Consider the following 21,514-nt stretch of genomic DNA (forward strand, 5'->3'; position numbering starts at 1 on the left):
CTGACTGACCGATTGATTGATTGATTGATTGAGTGATTTACATGAATTACATTTCCCCCAGGGATATTAGGAGAATAGTTATGAAGAGAAGCAGAGATATTCAGACCTTCAATAAAAAGAGAAAAGAGTCAGAGTCAGCCACAGCTTCAACCAGCAACATCAGTGAGACATGTCAGCTGCCTAGGTACAGCAGTACTGATGAAGGGCAATCTCTTATTCTATAGGATGAGTTAAGAGCAGTTGAGATTTTTCTAATCTAATTTGTGAAGAGATGAGGACTTTAATCCTATCCTGAACACATTTTACTAAATAACCAGATATACTTGAGGACTGTGATAATGGGAAATGGAATTTAGAAAAATTACGTCTTTTTTTTTTTTTTACCAGAATAAACACCTTTATGTAACTTATGGGACAGGTAATTATGGTAAACAGAGGGTATGTGACATGCAGAAAAGGACTGGGATTTGAACTGTGGTCGGCTGCGTACATGGCATTAAACTCCACTATGCCATGACCACCCCACACTAGCTTTGTGTCCCATCCTGGCCACCCCGGTAAAAATGTCCTGGATACGCCACTGCTACATGTAATAAATTGGGTTATGTGAAAAATTAAGGAAAAAAAAAAAAAATCTGTTCAGTCATCTACGTGACCTCACGTGACTCCAGTTGATTGACGGGTGAACCGACTGTGTTGGCAAAGGTATAGCGGTTAATGATGTCGAGTCTTCATCATGGACCAAAGTAAAAAACCAAAGAAGCATCAGGTGCCCAGTTTAGAAAACGAAGAAAAGACAAAGAGGAGAAATGGACAAAGATAAAGGTATGCAGATTTCTGTGAGTGACGTGAGGGACAGCAGCTATAGGCTGTTTATGAGCCTATTGCCAATATGTTGCTATTAGCCACAGAAGATGACTGACCTTTCTATATTTTTCCACGTATGAGTAATGGACAGTAAAAAATCAAAGCCAAACATAAATAAATGACACAATGTAACAGAGTTCACTCACCTGTGTTTTCGGGGTAGTCAAACTTTGGAGTTGCCTGCAGGACGAGCTAACGCTGTTAGTCACAGCTTAATGTTAGTCTGCCGGTAGTCGCCGGTGTAGTTATGTTGTAGTCTCAGCCCTTAACTTGTACCTCATCTGTATTGGTTTTGGTGTTTGGTTTAAGTGTTTGACTTGTACAATTGCTGTCTACTGAAGAAACAGTCCAATGTGGTTATTTTAAAACCCAGTCTGTTACTTTATTTTTCAGTTACATCGACTGATCATTTGAGTGAATCCTTTATAATCCATTAATTCAACCAAAAACGCTCAAACTTGGGCATTAATTATTTGAATAGCTACAGCTATGATTTCAGTGCAAAGGCAGACAAAAAACACAGTTTCTTAAATTCCAAACCATTACAGAAAAAAGCCTTCATTTCAAAGATTTGTTACTTAAATTGGCCCCATATCTTCCTCTACTTGTTGTGTCTACTGAGGAGAAGAGAACCTGCCGAGGAAGAGGATGGATTTGGTCTTATTGTGCCTGATAAAGAAGAGGAAGGGGTGGTCTGCTGTGAAGTGTTCCTCCATGAGCATACAGAATGCTACGATGCCTGCTGTGGCTGCAGCCGCCTCTGTCCCCTCCTCGTTCACCTCAACAAAGGCCTTGTGGGCCACTGTAGACAGGAAGAGCCCTGAGTCACCATTCATGCCGGACAAATCAGCCTTTGCTGCGCAGAACACGTCTGTCATGCCCAGTTTGGCCAGAGGATCGTTCAGCTCGTAGTCTTCCTCCAGTTTGAACTTCGGCAGGTGAACATGGACTTCGGGGTTGTCCATGTTATCCCTGTTGGTCCACTCTTCCAGGTTCGCCCGTGTTAGCTGCTTCTCCAGCTGGAGCAAAATACAAACGTCATATTGCATCACTACTTCATATTCATATTAAACTGTTGTGAGCATCAGTTTGTAGGGTGCTTGTGTAATCCTATAATCATCGATTGAGTTGCTGCTGTGTAATTGTCTTTGTTTAGTCGGACTAATGTTTTTATATATATATAACCGAGGGTAACTTCACAGTTGTTCCTCTGCATGTTATGAGTTATAGAGACAAAAGAGTGCAAATGATTTGTAATTCATGTCTTACAGCTTCTACGACATCTGCTGCAAGTCTACTTTTCTTTAAGCTGCATTTGTTTCTTTTTTGGACACTTGGGGAGCAGCGGACAAGGAGCAACAGTCGCATACATTTGTTGTTGTTGTTTTGCCCACCTGGTCAACAGAAACTTCTGTTTTGGTCTCCACTAACTCCTGCAAAAAGATCTGACCCATTAGCTTCTAGATGTTTCTAACTTGTCGGTCTGCTGTTCACTGAAAAACAGCTGCTGAGAACAAGGCCAATAAGAGTGCAGAGAGACTGAGCCAAAGCAAAGAGCCATAAAACTAAAAAAAAAAACCTAACAGATGCAAAAAGGCCCTACCACACTATCTGCAGGTGGCTAATGGATACATGCTGCAATACACCAACAAAGAATGGGAAGAAAAAGACTGTGAGCTAGAAAACGTGGATGGGAACAATGCTAGATTTCAAATACTTATGAGAAAGAACTCATCACTGCTGTTGATCCTTAATGAAGCAACACTGAATTGTTTGAACCTTTCCCCCTGAAAACTGCTTTTTCTTTTGAGGCAGTCGTTTTTTAGCTTATGTACCATCAGCAGAGGATCTGGGCCATTTTCGGTCTTTTCAGGCAGGAGGATGAACATGCTGAGCTTCCTGCCTACATATGGCAGCTCCAGGATCTGCAGACCAATCTCAGGAATGTATTTGTAGAGGAACTGGTTCTTCTGGTACATCATCTGGACCGGCTTCTTCCCATCCTGACATGCAAGGAAACACAGAAAAGGATCATGTTAGAAAGACTATTGCTAGTTTCTCAGCTGCACATCTGGCTGAGATGAACTGTATTCAGACATTACATCTCTACATCTGCAAACTTCAGCTCAGTTGAGTCACCTTATAGGTTTCAAAGGACATCTCTTTGGTGTTTGCGGGATCAAAGCGGTTCATCCAGTTTCCCTTGAAGTAGATGGCATTAACCAGAGCCAGTCTTGTCATAGTACTGACTGTTCCTGGCTTCAGAAGATCTTTAATCTTATCTGAAAGGAAAGGCAAAGCAACCGTTGAACATTAATTCACAGAGAATGCTCTCAAATGGTTGTGCTACAAGTATAGGGATGATTTTGTGTCCACTTAAGATGCAAAGGCTCACTTTCTGTCTGCTGCTCCACCCAGGTGTTGATCTCCTCTCTGCACGCATCTGGAGCCCCCATGAAATCAACAGCCTTCAGGTCTGCATGGTAATACTTCTGTGTGGCATCCAGGAATTCCTAAAGAGAGCAGATAACACCAATTCAGTCATGAAAAGTTACTGATGTAATCTAAATATCTGTGGTATCTGTGATAAGCGTCAACTGAAAACTCACCGGGAGGAAGTTGGCGGTATTTTCTCCGTAGAGACGGTTGGCTAGTTTCAGGATGTATGATGCTGATGGCGAACTGATGTCAGCGTTAAGTGTCTCAAAGTCTGCATGGACGCCTTCACCAGAGCTGAACGAGAGCGCCTGTGTGAAAGTTTTGAACAACAGATTTTATTCTGGAGTCAGAAAGATGGTGACAATGAAGCCGAAGGACGAAGAACTGTTATGGAGCCATTCTACTCGTGACTTTTATAGAAATTTATATCTGTTATTTGGTCAGTGATAACATGATGTTTTAGGTAATTGTCAAGCCTGTTAATTAAACTTACAGGTTATATAATGTTGCTTTCCTTGGTTGCTATGGAGTGCTGCAGGAATGCCGTGTTTTTGTAGGCCAAAGTTTGTCTGATTCCCTCAACAAAACACCAACGGCAGTAAAAAACAAACCATGGTTGCAACCACTATGCTTTAAGTGTAGTATCATTGAGCCACTTGTCAGAAGCCGTCTTCTTTTAACAAACTTTAAATGTTCATTTTATGTCGTAGAACAAAATGTGAAAATCTCTTTAGCTTGTGATAACCACAGACTTCTGGCATCTAACCAAAAACCCATTGGCTTTGAGAAACTGGAGGTGCAAAAATATGAACTAATTTCCAGGTTTTTAGGACTCATTCCTGCAGCACTCTGTGCTGTGAGCTTTATATTTCTACATCTATGTGCCCTTTTAGGTCACTGTAATTGTAAATGTTTAGTCGTAGTTGTTTTAATGTGCCTGATCTTCATACTACACACACAGGCCAAAAGTAAGTCTCCATACTTTCATGTACTTTGGGTCTAGGGCTGCTTTTTTTTAATGGTATGAGCTAAGCCCCTTAGTTACAAATAAGGGAAATTGCACAGCTACATTGTACAATTATATTCTAAACAATCGTGCTCTTCCAAATTTGTGTCAACACTTTGAGCCCTGACGTCAACCCCTATCCAACACCTTTGTCATGAGCTGGAACGCAGACTGTGAGTCATGCCTTCATCAGCGTTTGGACCTCACTAATGCTCTGGTGGCTAAACAGGACCAAATCCCTGCATCCAGGTTTAGAATCAGGTGGAAAGCCTTCCCAGAAGAGTGGTGGCTGTTATGGCAGCAGATAAATGCCCATGGTTTTTGGAATGACATGTCCAAACGATACAAATATTAGTATGTCCTCATACTTTTGGCTAGGGATGGGAATCGAGAACCGGTGTTTCACTTCCATGGAATCGTTTGGCAGTTTATCTAACAATTCTCTTATCGATTCCAGAAAGCACGAATCACGTCATGTAACTTCCGCAAGAAGTTATGCACGTTCGATTCCAGCAAGCACGACTAATTGCGCCACGTAGCTTATGCAAGTTTCGCACGTGCAGTGCAATCAGTAGTAAACAATGGCGCCCACTCAGTTCAAACGCTCCAAAGTTTGGCTGCATTTTACCAAAAAAGACGGCAACAGGGCGACTTGCAATTATTGCAAAGTGGAGATAACAGCATCGGGAGGAACCCGACGAACATGCAGAAACATTTGCGCACACAACATGCAATATTTTAAAATGAATGTCGTGTTTTTGACACGCTTTGGACTGGAGATGAATCTCAACCTAGCAGCAGCGGCAGCAGCCGGGCTATGACCACCTCTGTGGTTACTATGGAAGGTAACTCTGGTAAGTAACACACTGCCTGCCATGTTAGCGCCATGTGCTTCTTTGTAAAACAGCTATAACAGTTAACATTAAACGTGTGTATTTGCCACAGTTACACATCGTTACTAGGCTGTGGGCCTCTTTTGACCTCGCTGTTGTTTTTGTAAGGTTGTGATACTTCTAACTAAACAAAGTTGATGCTGATCAAACTGTTTGTTCTCCTTTTTTTCCCAAATGAGAGTCGATAAAGAATCGGATCGTTAAGCAGAATCGATAATGGTATCGGAATCATAAAAATCTTATCAATTCCCATCCCTACTTTTGGCCATAACATATATTACAATATTCCTACGTGCTTTTATTCTTTTATTCAGTCAATCATTCACCATCAATCTGCGACTAAAGCTGTCACGCAGAAGTCATTAAACAAAATAAAGTAAAGAAGAACAAAGCTCTGAAGATTTACCCTAACCTTTCAAGAGCAAACAGGTTTCATGACACTGAAACAGATCGTGTAAATGTCAGCTTATAGACTTTTCTGCTTTTAGGCCAACAATACCTTCCTTGTTTCAGCAGTATTGACTGAGGTCAAAGTACAGGTGGAATTAGTCTGAAGACACACCTTTCAGCCCATGCCTAGATACAGTACACACCTGTGCCATGAGCTTCAAAACTCTAAAGATGTTTTATGGAAACAGGCCAGGATGACTGCGTTTCACACAACTTTTTATAACGGTGCTACAAGTTACGCAAGGACGCCAGGTGACGGAAGACGTGCATCTATTAGAGAGACGATATACCGACCTTGGCCATCTGGGTAGCGGTGTCACCTTTAGCGCCCAGGTAAACCATAGCTAGGGCCGAGCTGATGCTCAGCGGCGAGACAAAGATGTTCCCGGAGGGATCTGCCTGGCTCAGAGTGCGGAAAAGCTCACAGGCAAAATCTGTGTTGGAGTTGCTGATGGCGGCCATGACTGATGATGATGATGTACACCCTTCCTGTAATGACATTTGGTGGTTGGTTATATAACCTGATAATGCAAGACACATTTCAGACAGATCTGGATGTGAAATTTCAGATTTTTCCGTCATTGTCTTTTGATGAATGAAAACGTGTTCTCTCATAGTAGCTCAAAATTGATCAGAAATTACGACTCTGCTTTGCTCTTGGTATTTTTTTTGTTCTTCCTCCTCCTTTTTTTACAGTACTGTACCCTGCATCTCACAAACTTGTCCTTTGTCTCTGGGATACTGTAATTCTTGTTCTTTGTTGATATGATGCTGCAACCGGTCAAAATCTGACAAGCAGTCAGTACTGTGAACAAATGGAAAGCAAAATGTTCATGGCCAGACAATGTCCTTACTATGGTGGACACAGAAAATTGGGTTGCACTCTAAGTCCTGCTTCCCTCGTTGTCAGTCCATGGACAAGAACATGGTCTATGATCGCCTTCCTCTTCCTCTTTGTCCTCCACCTCGCATACGCACTCGTCCTCTTACATGGTTTCTTCTATCCATTCTCAGACTTTCTCATTCCCACCTTCAGCAGCCCGTTTGCTCTCTGAGCTGGCTTATATCGGTTGTGTCAAATCATTTGAAACAAGTTAAAATCAATTTTGAGTGACACATCTGCTTCTATTTGTATTCAATTGTTGCCACTTGTGTTTACCAGTATGTGTTTTGACATGTGCTCATGCTGTGACAGCAAATGAGAAGAACGTTTCTAACCTTTAACCTGCAAATTAAAACAACAAATAAATATTTTTAAGCAAACTTCCCCATATACACACACAGTTGCGTTCAGGTACCCGGAAATAAAGCCACTCACATGCGCAGTTTTAGCTGGCAGTGCGTGTGTATCACAGACAGACCTGTGTTAGGACTTATTGTTATAAACTGTATCACGTTACCCGATGATCCTGAAGCACAATCTGCCCGCACACACCCCACGCGTGGAGAAGCGAAAGTAAAACGTAAACGCAGGCGGAGGTCCGGAAAATCCCGCAGAAAAACGGGGAAGGTTTGCGGGCCGTGTTGGTGGAGAGAGATCCAGATGTCTGTCTCTGCTCATTTATACACGGGACACACACTGGGCTGCTTGTGTCGGCAGGGTGTGGGTGGGACGCATGACTGGGCGATAAGTCAGCCACGGTTCACAAACACAACATCACAATGAGGAAGACAGGGAACCTATAGACAACTGTGAAACAACGTTTGCACAACCTTTAGCACATTTCTGCGTGCTGTGACTTTTACTACTGAAATTATTTGATTCATTATTTATTGATTTTTTGTTTTGCTGTTGAGCACAGACTGAAGCAGGATGAGTCCAAACTCCACCCAGCAGAACCACACCCATCTCTGACACAGCCAGAGAGCAAAGTCTGTAAATATGTCATGAGTATTTAAAAATCACAAAATATCACTATATTTAATGTATGCATTTTATTTTCTGTACATCTCACCTCTCCACATTATAGTCTCTACATTGCCAGGTATGTTGGAAATGCTAAATCTGTTTATTTAGTTTAGTTTTTTTTTGCCCTTAAAACAGTCAATATTTTTTATTTAAATATCTTTAAAAGTTTCTAAGATGTGTTGTGTTTGTGTAATCTTTCAATATATACGCCTCTGAAGTCATTAAACCTCACAAATTTCCAGGAATATTACCAAAGACACAGCTATGATCACTAATGAGAAAAATAAGGTTAGGGTTAGTTATTAAGTTAGTACAATACATAATAAAAGTATGTAAACTCAAATACATTTACTACAAGTACAATTTGGACATAAATAAATAAATATTTGTGCTTTTTATTACTCTGTATTTGTTTGATTCAGATCATTAATAAAAAAACATAATCAACAACTATAGTCTGATGAATCATCAAATATTTACGCAGCAGTAAATAGTTAAAATGAGCTCCATCTTTACCTGCTACAACTTTAAACTGATTCTTACTCATTAATGCATCATTGTAATCAAATTATATACATATATTGTTCTGAATAATCAAAGATTTTAAATACATTTTGCTCCTGATACTTTTGCACGTCTGCTCGAGTAAAAGTTTGCTCACTGTTGTCCTGGTACTTTTACTTCATTACGTATTTCTTCCACCACTGTTACTGTTTTCCAACTTGAGCGGAGCCCAGAAAGGATTTCTGAAGAGTCTCCGAGGATTTCTGAGTTGAGGACAAGATAAACTATGAACACAGTGTGGAATGTGAGGTTTACTTTGGGGTCTTCGTGTTTCACTCTCAGTATAAATAGACTGAGTTTCTTCTTAGAATACTGAGTCAAGTGAAAGTGAATCCGCAAGTGGGAAACCTTAAGAGATTAACTAATGGAATAACTTTAGGACAGCTTCTCTTTCTGGTTTCTGTGATTTCAGTCAGTGCGTAAACTGGTTTTCACTGACAAAGAGCACATGAGCTTGTAGGGTCAAATCAGCTTGCCTCAGCTGATACAGGCTACTCCTTAGACACATTTCATAAAAAGGCGTGTCTGTGTGATTTACTGCCGAGAGATTATGTCTTGTCTCCACCTGTCACAGAGGCTTGCCTTATAACCTTGGAAACCACTGACACATGATAAACATGTCTGATTCATTGGACCTTTGGACTCTTTCGTTACATAACCGGCCACCTATAGACTGTCATGCTAAAGAAGCCTCCCTTCTTCTTTACAAATGAGTTTGTAACATTCAGTATGTGCCGATGTGACACTGGAATCTTGGTATGAAAGCAACACACTGCCCCATAACGTTTGTGAAACATTTGTGAAATATAAACACCCCTTTTCTAATAATAAAAGATGACGTATTGCTGTGTGATGCATGCATAAATTACAAGTTTCCTAATTCAGATCAGGAAATATTTAATCAAAAAAATAAAAGAAGTATATAAAATAAGGTATTGAGGAGTGATAACCAGCACTGCCTACTGAAAACAACACTGAAAGTGGCAAATCCTATCAAGGCACATGGAAACAGAGCATGTAACATCTGTCTTCCACTAGAGAGAGCCAGAGAGATGTGCTGTCATAGGTTACAGGCGTCTCCATCTCGCTTTTCTTCTACACACAGAAAGCACGGGACAATTTAGAAATAGTTTATTTAATTAATAAGCTGCCTGAATGGTGTGTCTATGTGTTTTTATGTTTGGTCCTCATGTTTGGAGCTGGAGTAAAGATGGAGGGGCAATATAAATATGGCACTCATAATTCATTCAGTATCTTTTAAACTTTAATTTGATGCAAATGTACACACAAACTTTGAGGGTACATAAATTACAGTTGCAGTTAGGTGAACATGGTTATTGGTTATTATGGTTATTATCATTCTCTGTTTTAGGCTAGTTTCCACTCAGTAAATTATTATTTATATGTTGCCTCTTTGCTATAAAAGAAAAGGAAATATCTGTGTCTTTTGCTTTATTGTAGATGATTGTATGTGACTATGTGAAGTATATAATTTTTTAACATTTTGGGCCGCCACTACAATCCTCTCCAGCTTGTCCTCCTTAAACGGACAATTTGTGTAGGGCTGTATGAGATATTTATGCAGTAGATGGCGCACCCCCATATTTTAGCCTCATTAAAAAAATCATCAAAAAGAATAACTGTAGGCCCCTACACATTAGATCCAGGTGCTGTGAGGGTGCACACACTGTATTAAATTGCAGATCAGCTGGTGGGATTAAAGTTACAGCAGCACAAAAAAAAAAAAAAAACAGCTGATCTGCAGCATGATATGGTGCGAGATGTGAGGTGTAGGGTTTATGGCAAAGAAAAAGGCTGTCTGACACAAAGGTAAAGTGGTGAACATATCAGTAATGTTGTATACACTTGAATTGGATACTGATTTTTTGGGGTTTTTTCTGCTTCTCCAAACTGGGGGTGCGATGACCGCCATCAACTGTAGGTACAGTAATACACTAACTATGTATAAGTACCTCTTATAATCCCACTTCAAAACCGAACAATCCCTTTAGTATTTAGGTTTTTTGAACATATTGTATTGAACATATGCTCATGCTGCCTTCCTCTAAAATAGGTTGGTGCAAAAATTACCACTGCTAAAGAGTGAAAAAATAATGCATCTTGTGTATGGCTCTTATTTTATATAAAATGTCATTCAAATGTCAGTCAGTTCCCTTATCCAGGGCCTCTTGCCTTAATGACAAATAATAGCATTTTACCATATATAAATAAACTTAATGGTTATCGATTAATATGTGACTTGTCTGTCTAATTATTGTAATTTCTCATGTGAAAGTGAACACAATTTGTTATACACCAGAGGAGCCCCTCAACTTCCCAACAGTACACACACCTGATTACCTACACTTATGTCATTTCCAGTATATGATTTGCCAATATTACCAGTGTTCTTGAAAGGTAGCCTGATGAAATGGTATATTTAATTATCTGAATCAAGCTTTTTCGTGATGTTATATATCGCATATATCACTCTAATCTGAAGTTTAATCACCTATCAGGCATGAATACGGGGTACATTTATACCTGTTTTGTTTCATTATATAAAGTGACAATCCTCCGATGGCAGGAAAGTGATCAGTTTTGAATATATTGTGGTTTTCAGATCTATATGTAAGTGGGTGTTACCTGTGTGGCATTAAAATACTGTTTGACACCATTACCACGCCCATATGTGGACTGGCAGCAGGTTCCTCCACCCCCAAAGCACAGACCTTAATCCCTGATAATCTCTCCATCCACTGAAAGCCTGCAGTCATGGCTGCACCGAAGGAGAATTTACTGTCTCTTGGGCATCTGACCGGCATGGAAAGAAACACTTTCACAAAACAAAGAGGGTACAGTCTGAAAAAGAGGTAAGAGCCATGGATGCTGCCATGGAGTCAGGGAGTGCCAATCAGTTTTTTTTTCTTCAAATTGTTACAATAATTACAATGATTATCATGTACAATGCCAAGAAAGAAGGTTTAGTATTGTAAGCTCTTGGGGGATGTGTATGAGTGTGTGTCATAGGTTACTATGATGCTGTGTTGTGACCTCTCTTTCTCTTACAGGCCAGTGTTGTCTCACACTGACTTTTCAACTCCTCAGACTCATCAACATCTGTAAGTTCACCAATAAAAGGCAACAAGATGACTGCACTGTGCTTGTATGTTGATGTGAGTGTTTTTTAATCACTGACTCTGTATATATGTGTGTGTGTGTGTGTGTGTGTGTGTGTGTGCGTGTGTGTGTGTGTGTTACCTACCAGCAAGGTGATGAATCTGCAGCAGCACTGGCAGGAGCTGAAGGAGAGAGAGCTTAAAGCCCAACAACACAACCGGCAGCTGCTGCAGCAATTCGATGAAGCCCAGGACACACTGAGAGAGATGTTGACCCTCACTGCGACCATGAAAACTATTCGGGTGAACGGACACAAAGAAAACACACACACACACACACACACATAGGAAATGCACTGGAAGAATTTAGGGAGCAGCCTACATGCTTCCACTTCATACCTGTGCGTTACTTTGTTGCTGAACCTACTTCTTGACCTTTGACTCCTTCAGATGGAGTATGAACGGTACCTGGAGGAGAGCTCCCCCCGCTGGCAGAAGCAACTCAAAGAGAAAACTCAGGCGGCTCAGAGGAAGGTACAAACAATTCACAGCATGCATTAATCACAATCAGCCGTTTCATTCTGCCTTAGGATTATACTGTTTCTGTTTGTCAAAATAAACCTTTACTGCGACTCTAAAAAGACTATGTTTCTATAACAGAGGATGGAGGAGTATTTGGAGTTATGTCTGAAGAACACAGAAGATGAAGTGACAAAGTCCTCTGCACACCGACCTTTACTTTCACAAGGTTTGTCATCTTTATCGCCAACTTTAAGAAATTACTGGTTTGTTTTTCAAATTTACTAGTGTTTTCCTGTCTAATAAATGTCTTGGTTTGCAGGCCCCACCATAAAGCCACAAAAAAAATCTGCACCTCAAAAGCACCACAGCCAAAACACCCAATTGGACTACAACCAAGATGGCTCCCCTAATCTCTCCTTCATGCAGTCTTCATGGCTGATCCACCCTCAGTCCCATTCGGCTAGGTTTCCTATCAGAGCTCCATATCAACCTCAGGCTTCCTCTCATGTCCCCCCATCTTTCCACACACACCAATTCCAGCTCCACCATCCCCCCTGGCCCAGGCAGCCTCCATCAGGTTGGGCTTCCTCACAGCCCAATTACCCCTTGTCCTGGACTGCCGGTGCAGCTGGAATCCCTTCAGACTCCGAGGCTCTCTGGGGTCAGCTCTACATGGACGAGCCTCCACCTGAGAGGAGGGATGGGGCTGAGGCAAGCAGAGCACCAAGCTCAAAGAGAGAGATAAGTGGTGGGAGCAGGGGCAGTCATTTATCCCAGGAGCTGGATATCAAACCAGGTGGGAAAAAGGAAATATGATGAGTTGAACTTCAGTGATGTTTCCTTTCACGTCTGATATGGGTTGTAATTTTTGTGCCTAGTTCGTCTTTCCAGCGGCCCTGCAGAGAGCAGTGAGAGCAGCAGGGCGTCCAGTCAGGCGAGCAGAGAGAAGAGGAAGAAGAGAGAGAAGAGATCACAGCGTACCTCCACAGACAGAGAAAGACGCAGCTCTCAGGAGTAAGTCAGATTCTCGACACGTCTTTACAACCCATTATATAGTTTGTTTACTTCATTACTAGAAAATAACCCTAACTACTTATCCATACTCAGCCTACCATGTAAATCTACTAACATATCTTAATCTGTATATTTACTTTCATCAATCCCTTTTGTAGGTCATCAAGGACTTCCAGTGCCATCGTCATTGCTGCAGCCACAGTGGCTCAAAGCTCAGAAAGTGACGCCTCATTAGAGAAAAGCAGAACCAGCACCAGTAGGAGGAGGAGAATACGAAGTGCAGGACTTGCTATTGGATCACCAGAAGTCGAGAAAGTGGCAAAGGAAAGGACCAGGAGCAACAGAGATGACTCAGAGAGTCACAAAGAAGATAGTCAGTCTACTGGTGAAGAGTTGGGGAGTCCAATTGATGATTTCAGGAGTCAAAAAGTAGGGAATCAAAGTCCTGAAGATAAATCGGAGAGCTGCAGCGGGGAGTCAGGATCCCAGAAGGATGAAGAATCAGGAAGTGTTAGTATAAAGATTGAAACCAGAGATGAAATAGAAAAGGATGAGAGTAGCAGCTCTGAATTAAGCAGTGAAGGAGAAAAGTGTGAGGAAAAAGAGGAGTGTGACAAAGATCTGGGAGGTGGAGATGAGAGTGATCGTGAAGAAAAAGAAGACAGTCAGGGAGATAAAGAGCAAGGGGAGAGGGATGAGGACGACGATGATGAGGATGATGAGGTTTCTGAAAGAAAGAATGCATCACATGCAGAGGAGGAGGAGGATCAGGAAGAGAAGTCAGACAGGTGGAACGATGAAGACAGTGAGAACAAAAAACAGGCTTCTGCATCTTCTCAGGATGAAGAGGTGGACGAAGAGGAGAGTGACGGAGGTGAGGACAAAATGGAGTCAGATGAAGAGGAGGATGGCGGAGGGGAGGAGGAGCAGAAGAGAGTCGAAGAAGGAGAACCAGAAGAGGAAAGCGATTCAGAGGACTGTATCATCTCACCTCAGGAAAAGTAAGATCATTAAAGACTTTAATGATCTTACTCAAACTGTCAAATGACAGCATGTGAACACTGTGCAATCTGTTTGTTTTCAGGTCTAAAAAGATGCAAATTATTCACGAGGAGGCAAGTGAAAATGAAGATGATGAGGAGGAGGAAGAGGGGAGTGAAACAGGATCCTCTGACGATGACTCAAATGAGTTCATTGATGAAGATATTGAGCATCTTCTCGCACCTCAAGAACAATCACAGAAAAATGAGTGAGTACCATTTTCACTTCTCGGAGGTCAAAAACTACAGCCTGAAATACACCTCACAATTCAAAATGTATTTTCAGAGAAAAGGACCAGAGAGATGATGAGAAACGCAAAGGTAGAGTATCACACCATCACATGATGGACTGAACAAATCTTTACAACTCTTGATTCTTTTGCTCATTTTTTTGTTTCAGAAATTTCTGACATGGTGGAGATTTTTCGAGTTGAGACGAACAAATCAAGAAAGATGGATCACCTGAGTGACTCTGAGGAGTTTGACCACTTTTATGACTAAATGTGTCTGAGCTGGAACAAAATCCTCCCTCACACACCTCGGATTTAATTTATTTAAGACATAAAAAACTGGTGTAACAACAGTCTTTTAATGGCAATGTCGATTGTTTTTTTGTGTTGCATAATTTCAATCAAAATAAAAAATGATCTCACCTGTAATAACTCCTGTACATTAACATACATATGAAACCACTTTATTTTTGAACTACAAAAGAAAGAACCACACAAACAGTGATGACGCTCTGACAAACAGGAAATGAGATTGTACCAAGTGTGACAATAATTTATTGAAAAGAGATTATTGTTCTTGTTTCTGAGTGACAATACACTCTCAACATGTTTGTAATATAAAAAATAAACTGATGGGATTCAAACAGTGAATTGTTTTTAACATATTTTACATCAATAGAAGAGGGCAGCCTTCAAAGTCGCTTGCAAAACTGGTCCCGGTCAAGTTGACTCATTTCTGTTGACGACAAGCATCCAAAGTCTTTCATTCGTTTTCAGATTTTTACCACCTGAGCAGCCAAACAGGGGCTCGCTCTCTTCCCGTCCTCCGATGTAGCTTTGTGCTGAATGAGCAGCCTGCCGTAGGTCCCGCCCACCTGGCCTTTGGTCAGCCGTCCAGGATTGACACATACACAGCCGGCCACGTCCTGAAGACAAAGAGAGAGGGTGAGGCTTTAAAAGACATCATGCGGAAAGAAAATTCCTGTAAGTGCTTGATCACTAAATTAAAACTTCGTTAAAAAGGTGTTACAGTTCTGCACCTTTACAAAGTAGCGCAGCTCAGAGGGAATGATGAGAATGTCAGGGGTGAGTGGCATCTGACCAAAACTCTGGAACTTCTCATAATCCATGTTCACCTCCTCCACGGGCGGGTAGAGCGGGTAGTAGCTGTAAAGTAAAGACCACAAGCGTGTTGGAGCTTTAGTGTCGGGCGGTCTTCAAAACGAAAAACAACACGTGAACTTTTTTAGGACTCCTACCTCCTCTGGGTCAGCATGTGCTTCAGGATGCGTGAGAATCTGTCCGATCCAGTGCCACTGCAACGCAAAACATTTTCAGTAACACGGATGGCAGTCGTTCTATAATCTATATTATGCAACTGCTGCCTCTGGTATTTGAGTGAAGAAGGGTGGATGAGAGAAAGTTTGTATTTCTGTCATAATGATTCTTGGGGATTTGATAAAATATTGAATATTTTTGGCTTAAAACTCACAGTAGCTGTCCTCCTCTCCTCGTATTTAATAAAAGTATGTTAAATAATGTGTGTTTGTTGTTACAGCCTTCCTGCACTTCTTTAAATATTAACATTAAATATAATAATTTCAATATTATCCTTTGTAACCAAACCGCTTGTGCTTCAGATGACACTAAACATTTAGTTACACATAAACAGTTTCTGCACACAGTCTTCCTCACCAGCTGATCTCCTCTGCGCCCATGTGGAACAGGATGTCAGTGGATGTCAAGCCAAAGGTGACACCATCGATCAGCAGGGTGCAGGGATCAGGTACCAGGGTGACACGCTGCAGAGCATGAACACAAACAATATATATAAGACTGATGTGACCTTAAACAGACACTTTGTTTAGTTCCTCTGTTTGAATCTTGTGTTGGAGGAAGGACACAGGTCTCTGTGTGTCTGACCTGGGCCTGGTCCTTGCTGAGGTTTGGCAGGACGAAGGGAGGCTGCGGGTAGATGAAATGATGGTGGATGTCTCTCTGGGAGGGTACAAACACTAAGCGACAGCCAACGCTGGAAAAAATGAAATAAAAAGCTTCATGATGATAAATATTTCTGATTAGGTCGCATTACAAGTTACCATGACAACCTTAAAAAAAAAAAAAAAAGGTCCTCGGGCGCTTAAATAAAGGATGATGAGATGAGACAAACCTTTTTGTTCCATCCACAATGCTTTCGATACATCTTGAGAAAATGGCCTCAAACGTCTCGGTCACCTGAGCTTTCTATTTGACAAATCAAAGATAGTTACGTATATTTAATGTTCAGATCTAAAACATCAGATAGAGGAGCAGTGGGCACAAACTGAGCTTGTCCACTGGAAAACATACCTCAATTTGTTCATGTTTGGAATCCACAAACGGGCCCAGCTGGAGGAGAGGAGGGAGAATTAGAAAACCCAAAACACAATATGCACTCATGCGATTATACGTGGAAGAACTGATTGTAATGCAGCAGAAAATCAAGCAGCTATACCAGCAGGCAGACATCAGGGCGATCCCTGACAATGACATTGATTAGGTCCAGCAGAGGGTCAAAGGTCAGGCTGTCAGAGGGAGTGTACGGTCCACATGCCACCAGTACGTTCATAGGCTCTGCAATCACACGAGATGATGTAAGCAACCTAAAAATGCTGACTGGAAAGTCACTCCACCAACAGGATGCACTGCATCATCATCATCATTCCTGACCTTCGTCCAGCTCCATTTTCTCCTCAGGAGTGTAGAAAGGAAGAGGCACTCCCTATAAAAGACAAGACTGTTAACAGAAGACACACGGCAGGGTGCAGATCTTAACTTTAACTTAAAGAAACTAGTAGTGGACCTCGTAGAGTTTGGAAGCCATCAGTTTTCTCCCTGTTGTGTTCATCCCCTCCAACACTACCACCTGAGGAAAAAAGAAACAGACGAGGAGATCATGCCGTACTCTGAGATACAATAAATGCTTCCTACGCAACAATTTCACACACATCAGTCAGGTGCTTATTTATTTTTTATGTGTGTATTTTTAATGTTTGTCAGAGTTCTCGGTCAGACGCTGGGTGAGTCTCCTGCCCATGTCCTTGGCATGCTCTGTTACTCTCGGTGGCCTTATAACCTGCTGCACACAACTTAGTGCACAGGTAAAGGAGAGGCCACCGCTCATTCATTCATAATAATAGCATGCAAAGCAGAAATGACAAAAAGCTGATTAAATTAATACAGTTAAAGTTGACACAAATGAAGCTTTCAGCCATCAAGAAAAGAGGTTTTCTTCTGCTCACCTGACCAGGAAACAGAGAGTACTCTTTGAGCTCTGATAGGTCAACAGGTACTTGCTGACCACCTTGCTCTGGTCCCGCCTCCAACAGAACCGACTGTGCGTTCAGTTTGCCGTTACTGTCGCAGCAAACCTGACCCAACACTGTTACACAGTCCTGCAGGTGAAGACATACAAATAAACTCTAAACATACAAATACACTTAATAAATATTTACTGCTGATAAACTATAGACTATTCTATTAAATTCATACTCACACATTGATAACTAACATTTCAGGTATTTAGGTTAAATTACATTCAACATCTGATTCATATGTACAAAGTTTAGCACTAACCAGCTCCCACTTTTTTTACTGTCTGCTGATTTGTTGATTAAAAATCTGTGTTGTGTCCTTGTTAGATGTAAAAAATATGAAGTTAAAAGTGTCAAATATATGCAACGTTTCCAAAACGTTCAGAAACGCCTCTGTACCTGAGCCGGCAGAGAGACAGGAGAGAACTCCTCGATGTTGAAGTGAGACTTGAGGCCCTCGCCGAGCTCCTCGATCTTCTCTGTCAACACTGAAGAAAACCGACACGAAAAGATCTTCAGGTTGAAATAATGTGCATTCATATGTACTCTTTTATTTAGTAGATGTGTAGAGTGCTGTTTCTGTTGGATAAATAAATTCAGGAGAACCTGTTTGATTTAGAATTTAAAAGGAAACGTAGGAACGTCCGTGTCATGTTTGTGTGACTCCATAAGACTCATGAGACTGGTTTGGATTAAACTTCAACAACACATGATATATAGCGAGTAAAATGTTTAGATATAACACTCTTCACTCTAAATTAGTTCAGTTCACATGCAGGCCCGTTTTACCATTTCGAACATCGCGCAGCCTCTGGAACATGTACTTGTAGCTGCAGGTGAGGGAGTCTTCGGGCCCTTCCAGCAGCTCCAACTGAACGCCTGCACCCAGAGCCTTCCTCCCTGCCCAGCGGGTGCCCTGCACAGCCCCGAACGTAACCACCACCTCCCCTTTCGCTCCTCGCTGGCTGTACTTCTGTGAGGGGGTTGAACTTCCAAAGAGAGATGGGAAGACGGCAAGAGTCGGGTCACAGTATTATGCAACCTATGATTATTACATTTTTTCATCAGCTCATTGACTCATTTGTCTTTGTGTTGTTACCTGGGAGAAAAGCTGGCAGGAGACAGCAGCAGGCCCGGGCTGGCCAGGAGAGCTACACTTCTTTTTGAATGAGGGTGTTCAGGGGTGGTCAGTGCTCGCTTCTGGGAGCCCTACACACACACACACACACACACACACAGTCATGTTAGAGCGACTCACACTCACTTTAGGGCCATCTAGTGAGTCAAACTGAAATAATTTAGCTTGTGACTCTCCACAGAAGAGCTGAAGTCGACAGTGACAGCTTACTTTAGCAGGAGTAGAGTAGGAGTCCAGCAGGTTCTCCTCCTCTTCCTCAGCTTTGATTCTGAACAAATAAATGTCAAGGACTGTGACAGAACGGCACTGGACACTCGTGCTAGAGAAGTGATGAATTCAGAGAGAGAAGCTGCTGGATAATCAAGATCTGAGAGTTTAACATGAAGGATACAGTTCCTGTAGTGAGTGGATGTCTCTGGTTCTGTTATGAGTTTCTTCTTTCCTGAAGCTCGGTTTGGATTTGTTCTTCTTGTTTAACACCTGCAATGAAAACGAACACACTGTGAATACAAAACGGTTGTGACAAGAGTTCAAAACAATAATATCACTAACACATGTGATATGAAAAGATCCTGAATCATTTGGAAAAGCGTTTCTGTTACCTCGTGTTCGAATTGCTCCAAGGTGTCCGTGGTGAGTTTGAGTCCATTTTTAGTGGTGCTGTATGCCACCCACTCCAGCACCATCTCATCTGCCTGTATCCTGTTACAGATGCACTGCTCCACCACTGGACACCAGATGAGATACGAGGGAAACGAAGGTGAGCAGGTAAAAAAAAAAGGTATAATATAAATATAAATCCACACCGAAGCAACATGAACGCAACATAACAGCGATGACCGAGAAGTGGAGGATAATAAATTTTATGCTTTAACTTGTCACAGCACAAACTAATAACGTGATGTAAATGTGGTAGATCATCTGTTGGACTTTCACAAAAACATCTTTAGTTACTGTGACCCTGCATCTCTGGTACAGTCTGCCTGTGGATCTGAGGGACTGACCGCTAGAGACATTTTAATTATCTGTGTAGCCTGGCTTTTAAGTCTTTCTCATCATATCTTCTACTTTTTATTCAGTTCAATTCATAACACACGTTATCTCACAACCCTTTCCATATAGAACAGGTGTAGACTCTTTATCATTCATTTGTTATTACTGGCTTTTAATTGTTATAACATATCATAACTGTTATAAAAATTATTATACTAGGGTGCAGATGTTTTAACTTATATAGAGTGTGTGTGTGTGTGTGTCCTGTTTGTTTTGCATGTCTCGAGAGACAGGTTAGGGAAGTATCATTTGGATATAAAACATAATGCTCATTACTGAGCAGAAAACCAAAAAAAGGACTTAACTGTATGAGTGACAGCCCATTTTAACCTATTGTTAGAGCTCCTCAGGGAGCCTTTTCCCTGTGACCCCCTTTTTGTTTGTTGCACTGTTAAACGCTCCTTCTTGTACAAGAAAAATAAATTCAACTTAAACTTTGATACTTTGAATCCAGTCTTCCTTATTTTTAAAAATGAAATCCCATACCAATAACTGTATGGCCTCATGTTATTAATGTGTTCAGGTCATTGCTGTCTATTTCTGTCTGCATGTTGCTCTGTGAAGAACTCTGGCTCCATGTTTGCATGAAAGGTTTCTGAAAAGGAGTTTTTCTGTCACTGTGAAGGTTGATGACAAAGCGACATAATAATAATGTTTATATATTTCATCTATGACACACAGTTGAGACTAAACATCACCACTTTGAGCAGCTGTGTTAGCTCCTGTACAAGCTGAATATCAGCTGTTATCTACTCACTCTTGTCGAGCACGGAGTCATCTCTGCAGGGTATGTCGAACATCTCCAGCTCTGATTTGAGCCTCTCTCCGGTCACTGCTGCCATTGTTCAACTTGTAATGTTTACTAATGTTTTGGTACTTCTGCAGCTAACGTTAGCTTTGCTCTCACTTCATAACAACAACAACAACAACAACAACAACAACAATGACCCGGGTCTCTTCACGTGACTTCCAAACACGAGCTTCAAGCATCAGCTTCACGTTAAACGGTGAAATAAATCTGATCTAACGTCAGATGTCCATTTTCATTTTACCGCGAAAAACTCCTGTCGCTGCTTGGCGGCCGGAATTTACGTCACGTCCATGAACTGTCACAAGCGGAAGTAGCAGCGCCTCCAAAATAAAAGCTTTTAGTGCCATCTAGTGGCCACACTTTTTATTCATCGGGTACACTTCAAGCCGATGTGATTCAATACAACTACTCTGCCATAAACTCTACTTTTAAGAAGCTTGTAAAGTTTCAGTATTTGTGATAAACCCACTTTATGTTTATTATGGGGGGGCAGTAGCTCAGTCCATAGGAACTTGGTTTGGGAACCGGAGGGTGGCCGGCTCAAGCCCAGCATGGACCAAAAATATGGAAGGTGGACTGGTAGCTGGAGAGGTGCATGTTCACTTCCTGGGCACTGCAGAGGTGCCCTTGAGCAAGGCACCGAACCCCCCCAACTGCTCACAGGGCGCCGGTCTGTCTGGCTGCCCATCACTCCACCATCTCTCTCCACATTTGCATTTCTATGAGCCTTTGTGCTGTATGTGTGTTTGGGGTTAAAAATGCATGTAGATAAAAAAATTGAGTGAAAAAATAATTTTCCTGTTGAGGGGAGTAATAAAGTATACCTTCTTCTTCTTCTTTATTCTGTCTTAGTGGGAGCTTTTGTTGTACAGGAGTGCTTTATGTTGAGGTGTTTCAAATATTAAGGCCCCCTCATCTGCTGAATGAGCTACTGCTGGCGGCAGGTTTAAAATCCAGCATGGACCAAAGTATTGAGGGTGGTTTGGTAGCCAGAAAAGTGATAGTTTGAGGTGCCCTTGCGCAAGGTACCGAACCCCTAACTGCTCCCAGGGCGCTGCCCATCACTCCACCACATCTTCATATTTGCATGTCTATGAACTGTGTAT

At 41.6% G+C, this 21,514-nt stretch overlaps 3 protein-coding genes across 7 annotated transcripts; 1 reads left to right on the forward strand and 2 right to left on the reverse strand.

The window, feature by feature from the left end:
• Window positions 1–1,224: 1,224 nt before the first annotated feature.
• Window positions 1,225–11,726, reverse strand: LOC104940140 (leukocyte elastase inhibitor). Of its 5 annotated transcripts, none has more exons than XM_027283922.1 (8): window positions 11,647–11,726; window positions 11,394–11,542; window positions 5,950–6,144; window positions 3,477–3,614; window positions 3,263–3,380; window positions 3,007–3,149; window positions 2,703–2,870; window positions 1,225–1,886 (listed from the first exon to the last, which is right to left on the reverse strand). In XM_027283922.1, the coding sequence occupies exons 2-8, from the start codon at window positions 11,535–11,537 to the stop codon at window positions 1,482–1,484; spliced, it is 1,311 nt and encodes a 436-aa protein (XP_027139723.1). In that variant the 5' UTR covers window positions 11,538–11,542; window positions 11,647–11,726; the 3' UTR covers window positions 1,225–1,481. The 5 variants fall into 5 exon arrangements, with proteins under 5 accessions (XP_027139723.1, XP_027139743.1, XP_027139734.1 ...); XM_027283942.1 differs by having other exon boundaries at window positions 11,390–11,542; XM_027283933.1 differs by lacking the exon at window positions 11,647–11,726 and having other exon boundaries at window positions 11,394–11,613.
• Window positions 11,655–14,483, forward strand: LOC113746834 (HIV Tat-specific factor 1 homolog). The gene is made up of 8 exons (XM_027283915.1): window positions 11,655–11,781; window positions 11,908–11,995; window positions 12,089–12,565; window positions 12,648–12,783; window positions 12,942–13,784; window positions 13,868–14,032; window positions 14,110–14,144; window positions 14,224–14,483. The coding sequence occupies exons 1-8, from the start codon at window positions 11,698–11,700 to the stop codon at window positions 14,322–14,324; spliced, it is 1,929 nt and encodes a 642-aa protein (XP_027139716.1). The 5' UTR covers window positions 11,655–11,697; the 3' UTR covers window positions 14,325–14,483.
• Window positions 14,484–14,590: 107 nt separating this feature from the next.
• Window positions 14,591–20,706, reverse strand: pola2 (polymerase (DNA directed), alpha 2). Its single transcript, XM_010732132.3, has 18 exons — window positions 20,355–20,706; window positions 19,147–19,271; window positions 18,936–19,024; window positions 18,755–18,812; window positions 18,506–18,615; window positions 18,196–18,395; window positions 17,806–17,894; window positions 17,335–17,487; window positions 16,896–16,958; window positions 16,763–16,814; window positions 16,548–16,666; window positions 16,403–16,441; window positions 16,224–16,297; window positions 15,977–16,085; window positions 15,749–15,855; window positions 15,313–15,369; window positions 15,094–15,220; window positions 14,591–14,979 (listed from the first exon to the last, which is right to left on the reverse strand). The coding sequence occupies exons 1-18, from the start codon at window positions 20,437–20,439 to the stop codon at window positions 14,827–14,829; spliced, it is 1,809 nt and encodes a 602-aa protein (XP_010730434.2). The 5' UTR covers window positions 20,440–20,706; the 3' UTR covers window positions 14,591–14,826.
• Between the last annotated feature and the right edge of the window lie 808 nt (window positions 20,707–21,514).

This window comes from Larimichthys crocea, chromosome I (genome assembly GCF_000972845.2).
Source record: "Larimichthys crocea isolate SSNF chromosome I, L_crocea_2.0, whole genome shotgun sequence".
Taxonomy (NCBI): domain Eukaryota; kingdom Metazoa; phylum Chordata; class Actinopteri; family Sciaenidae; genus Larimichthys; species Larimichthys crocea.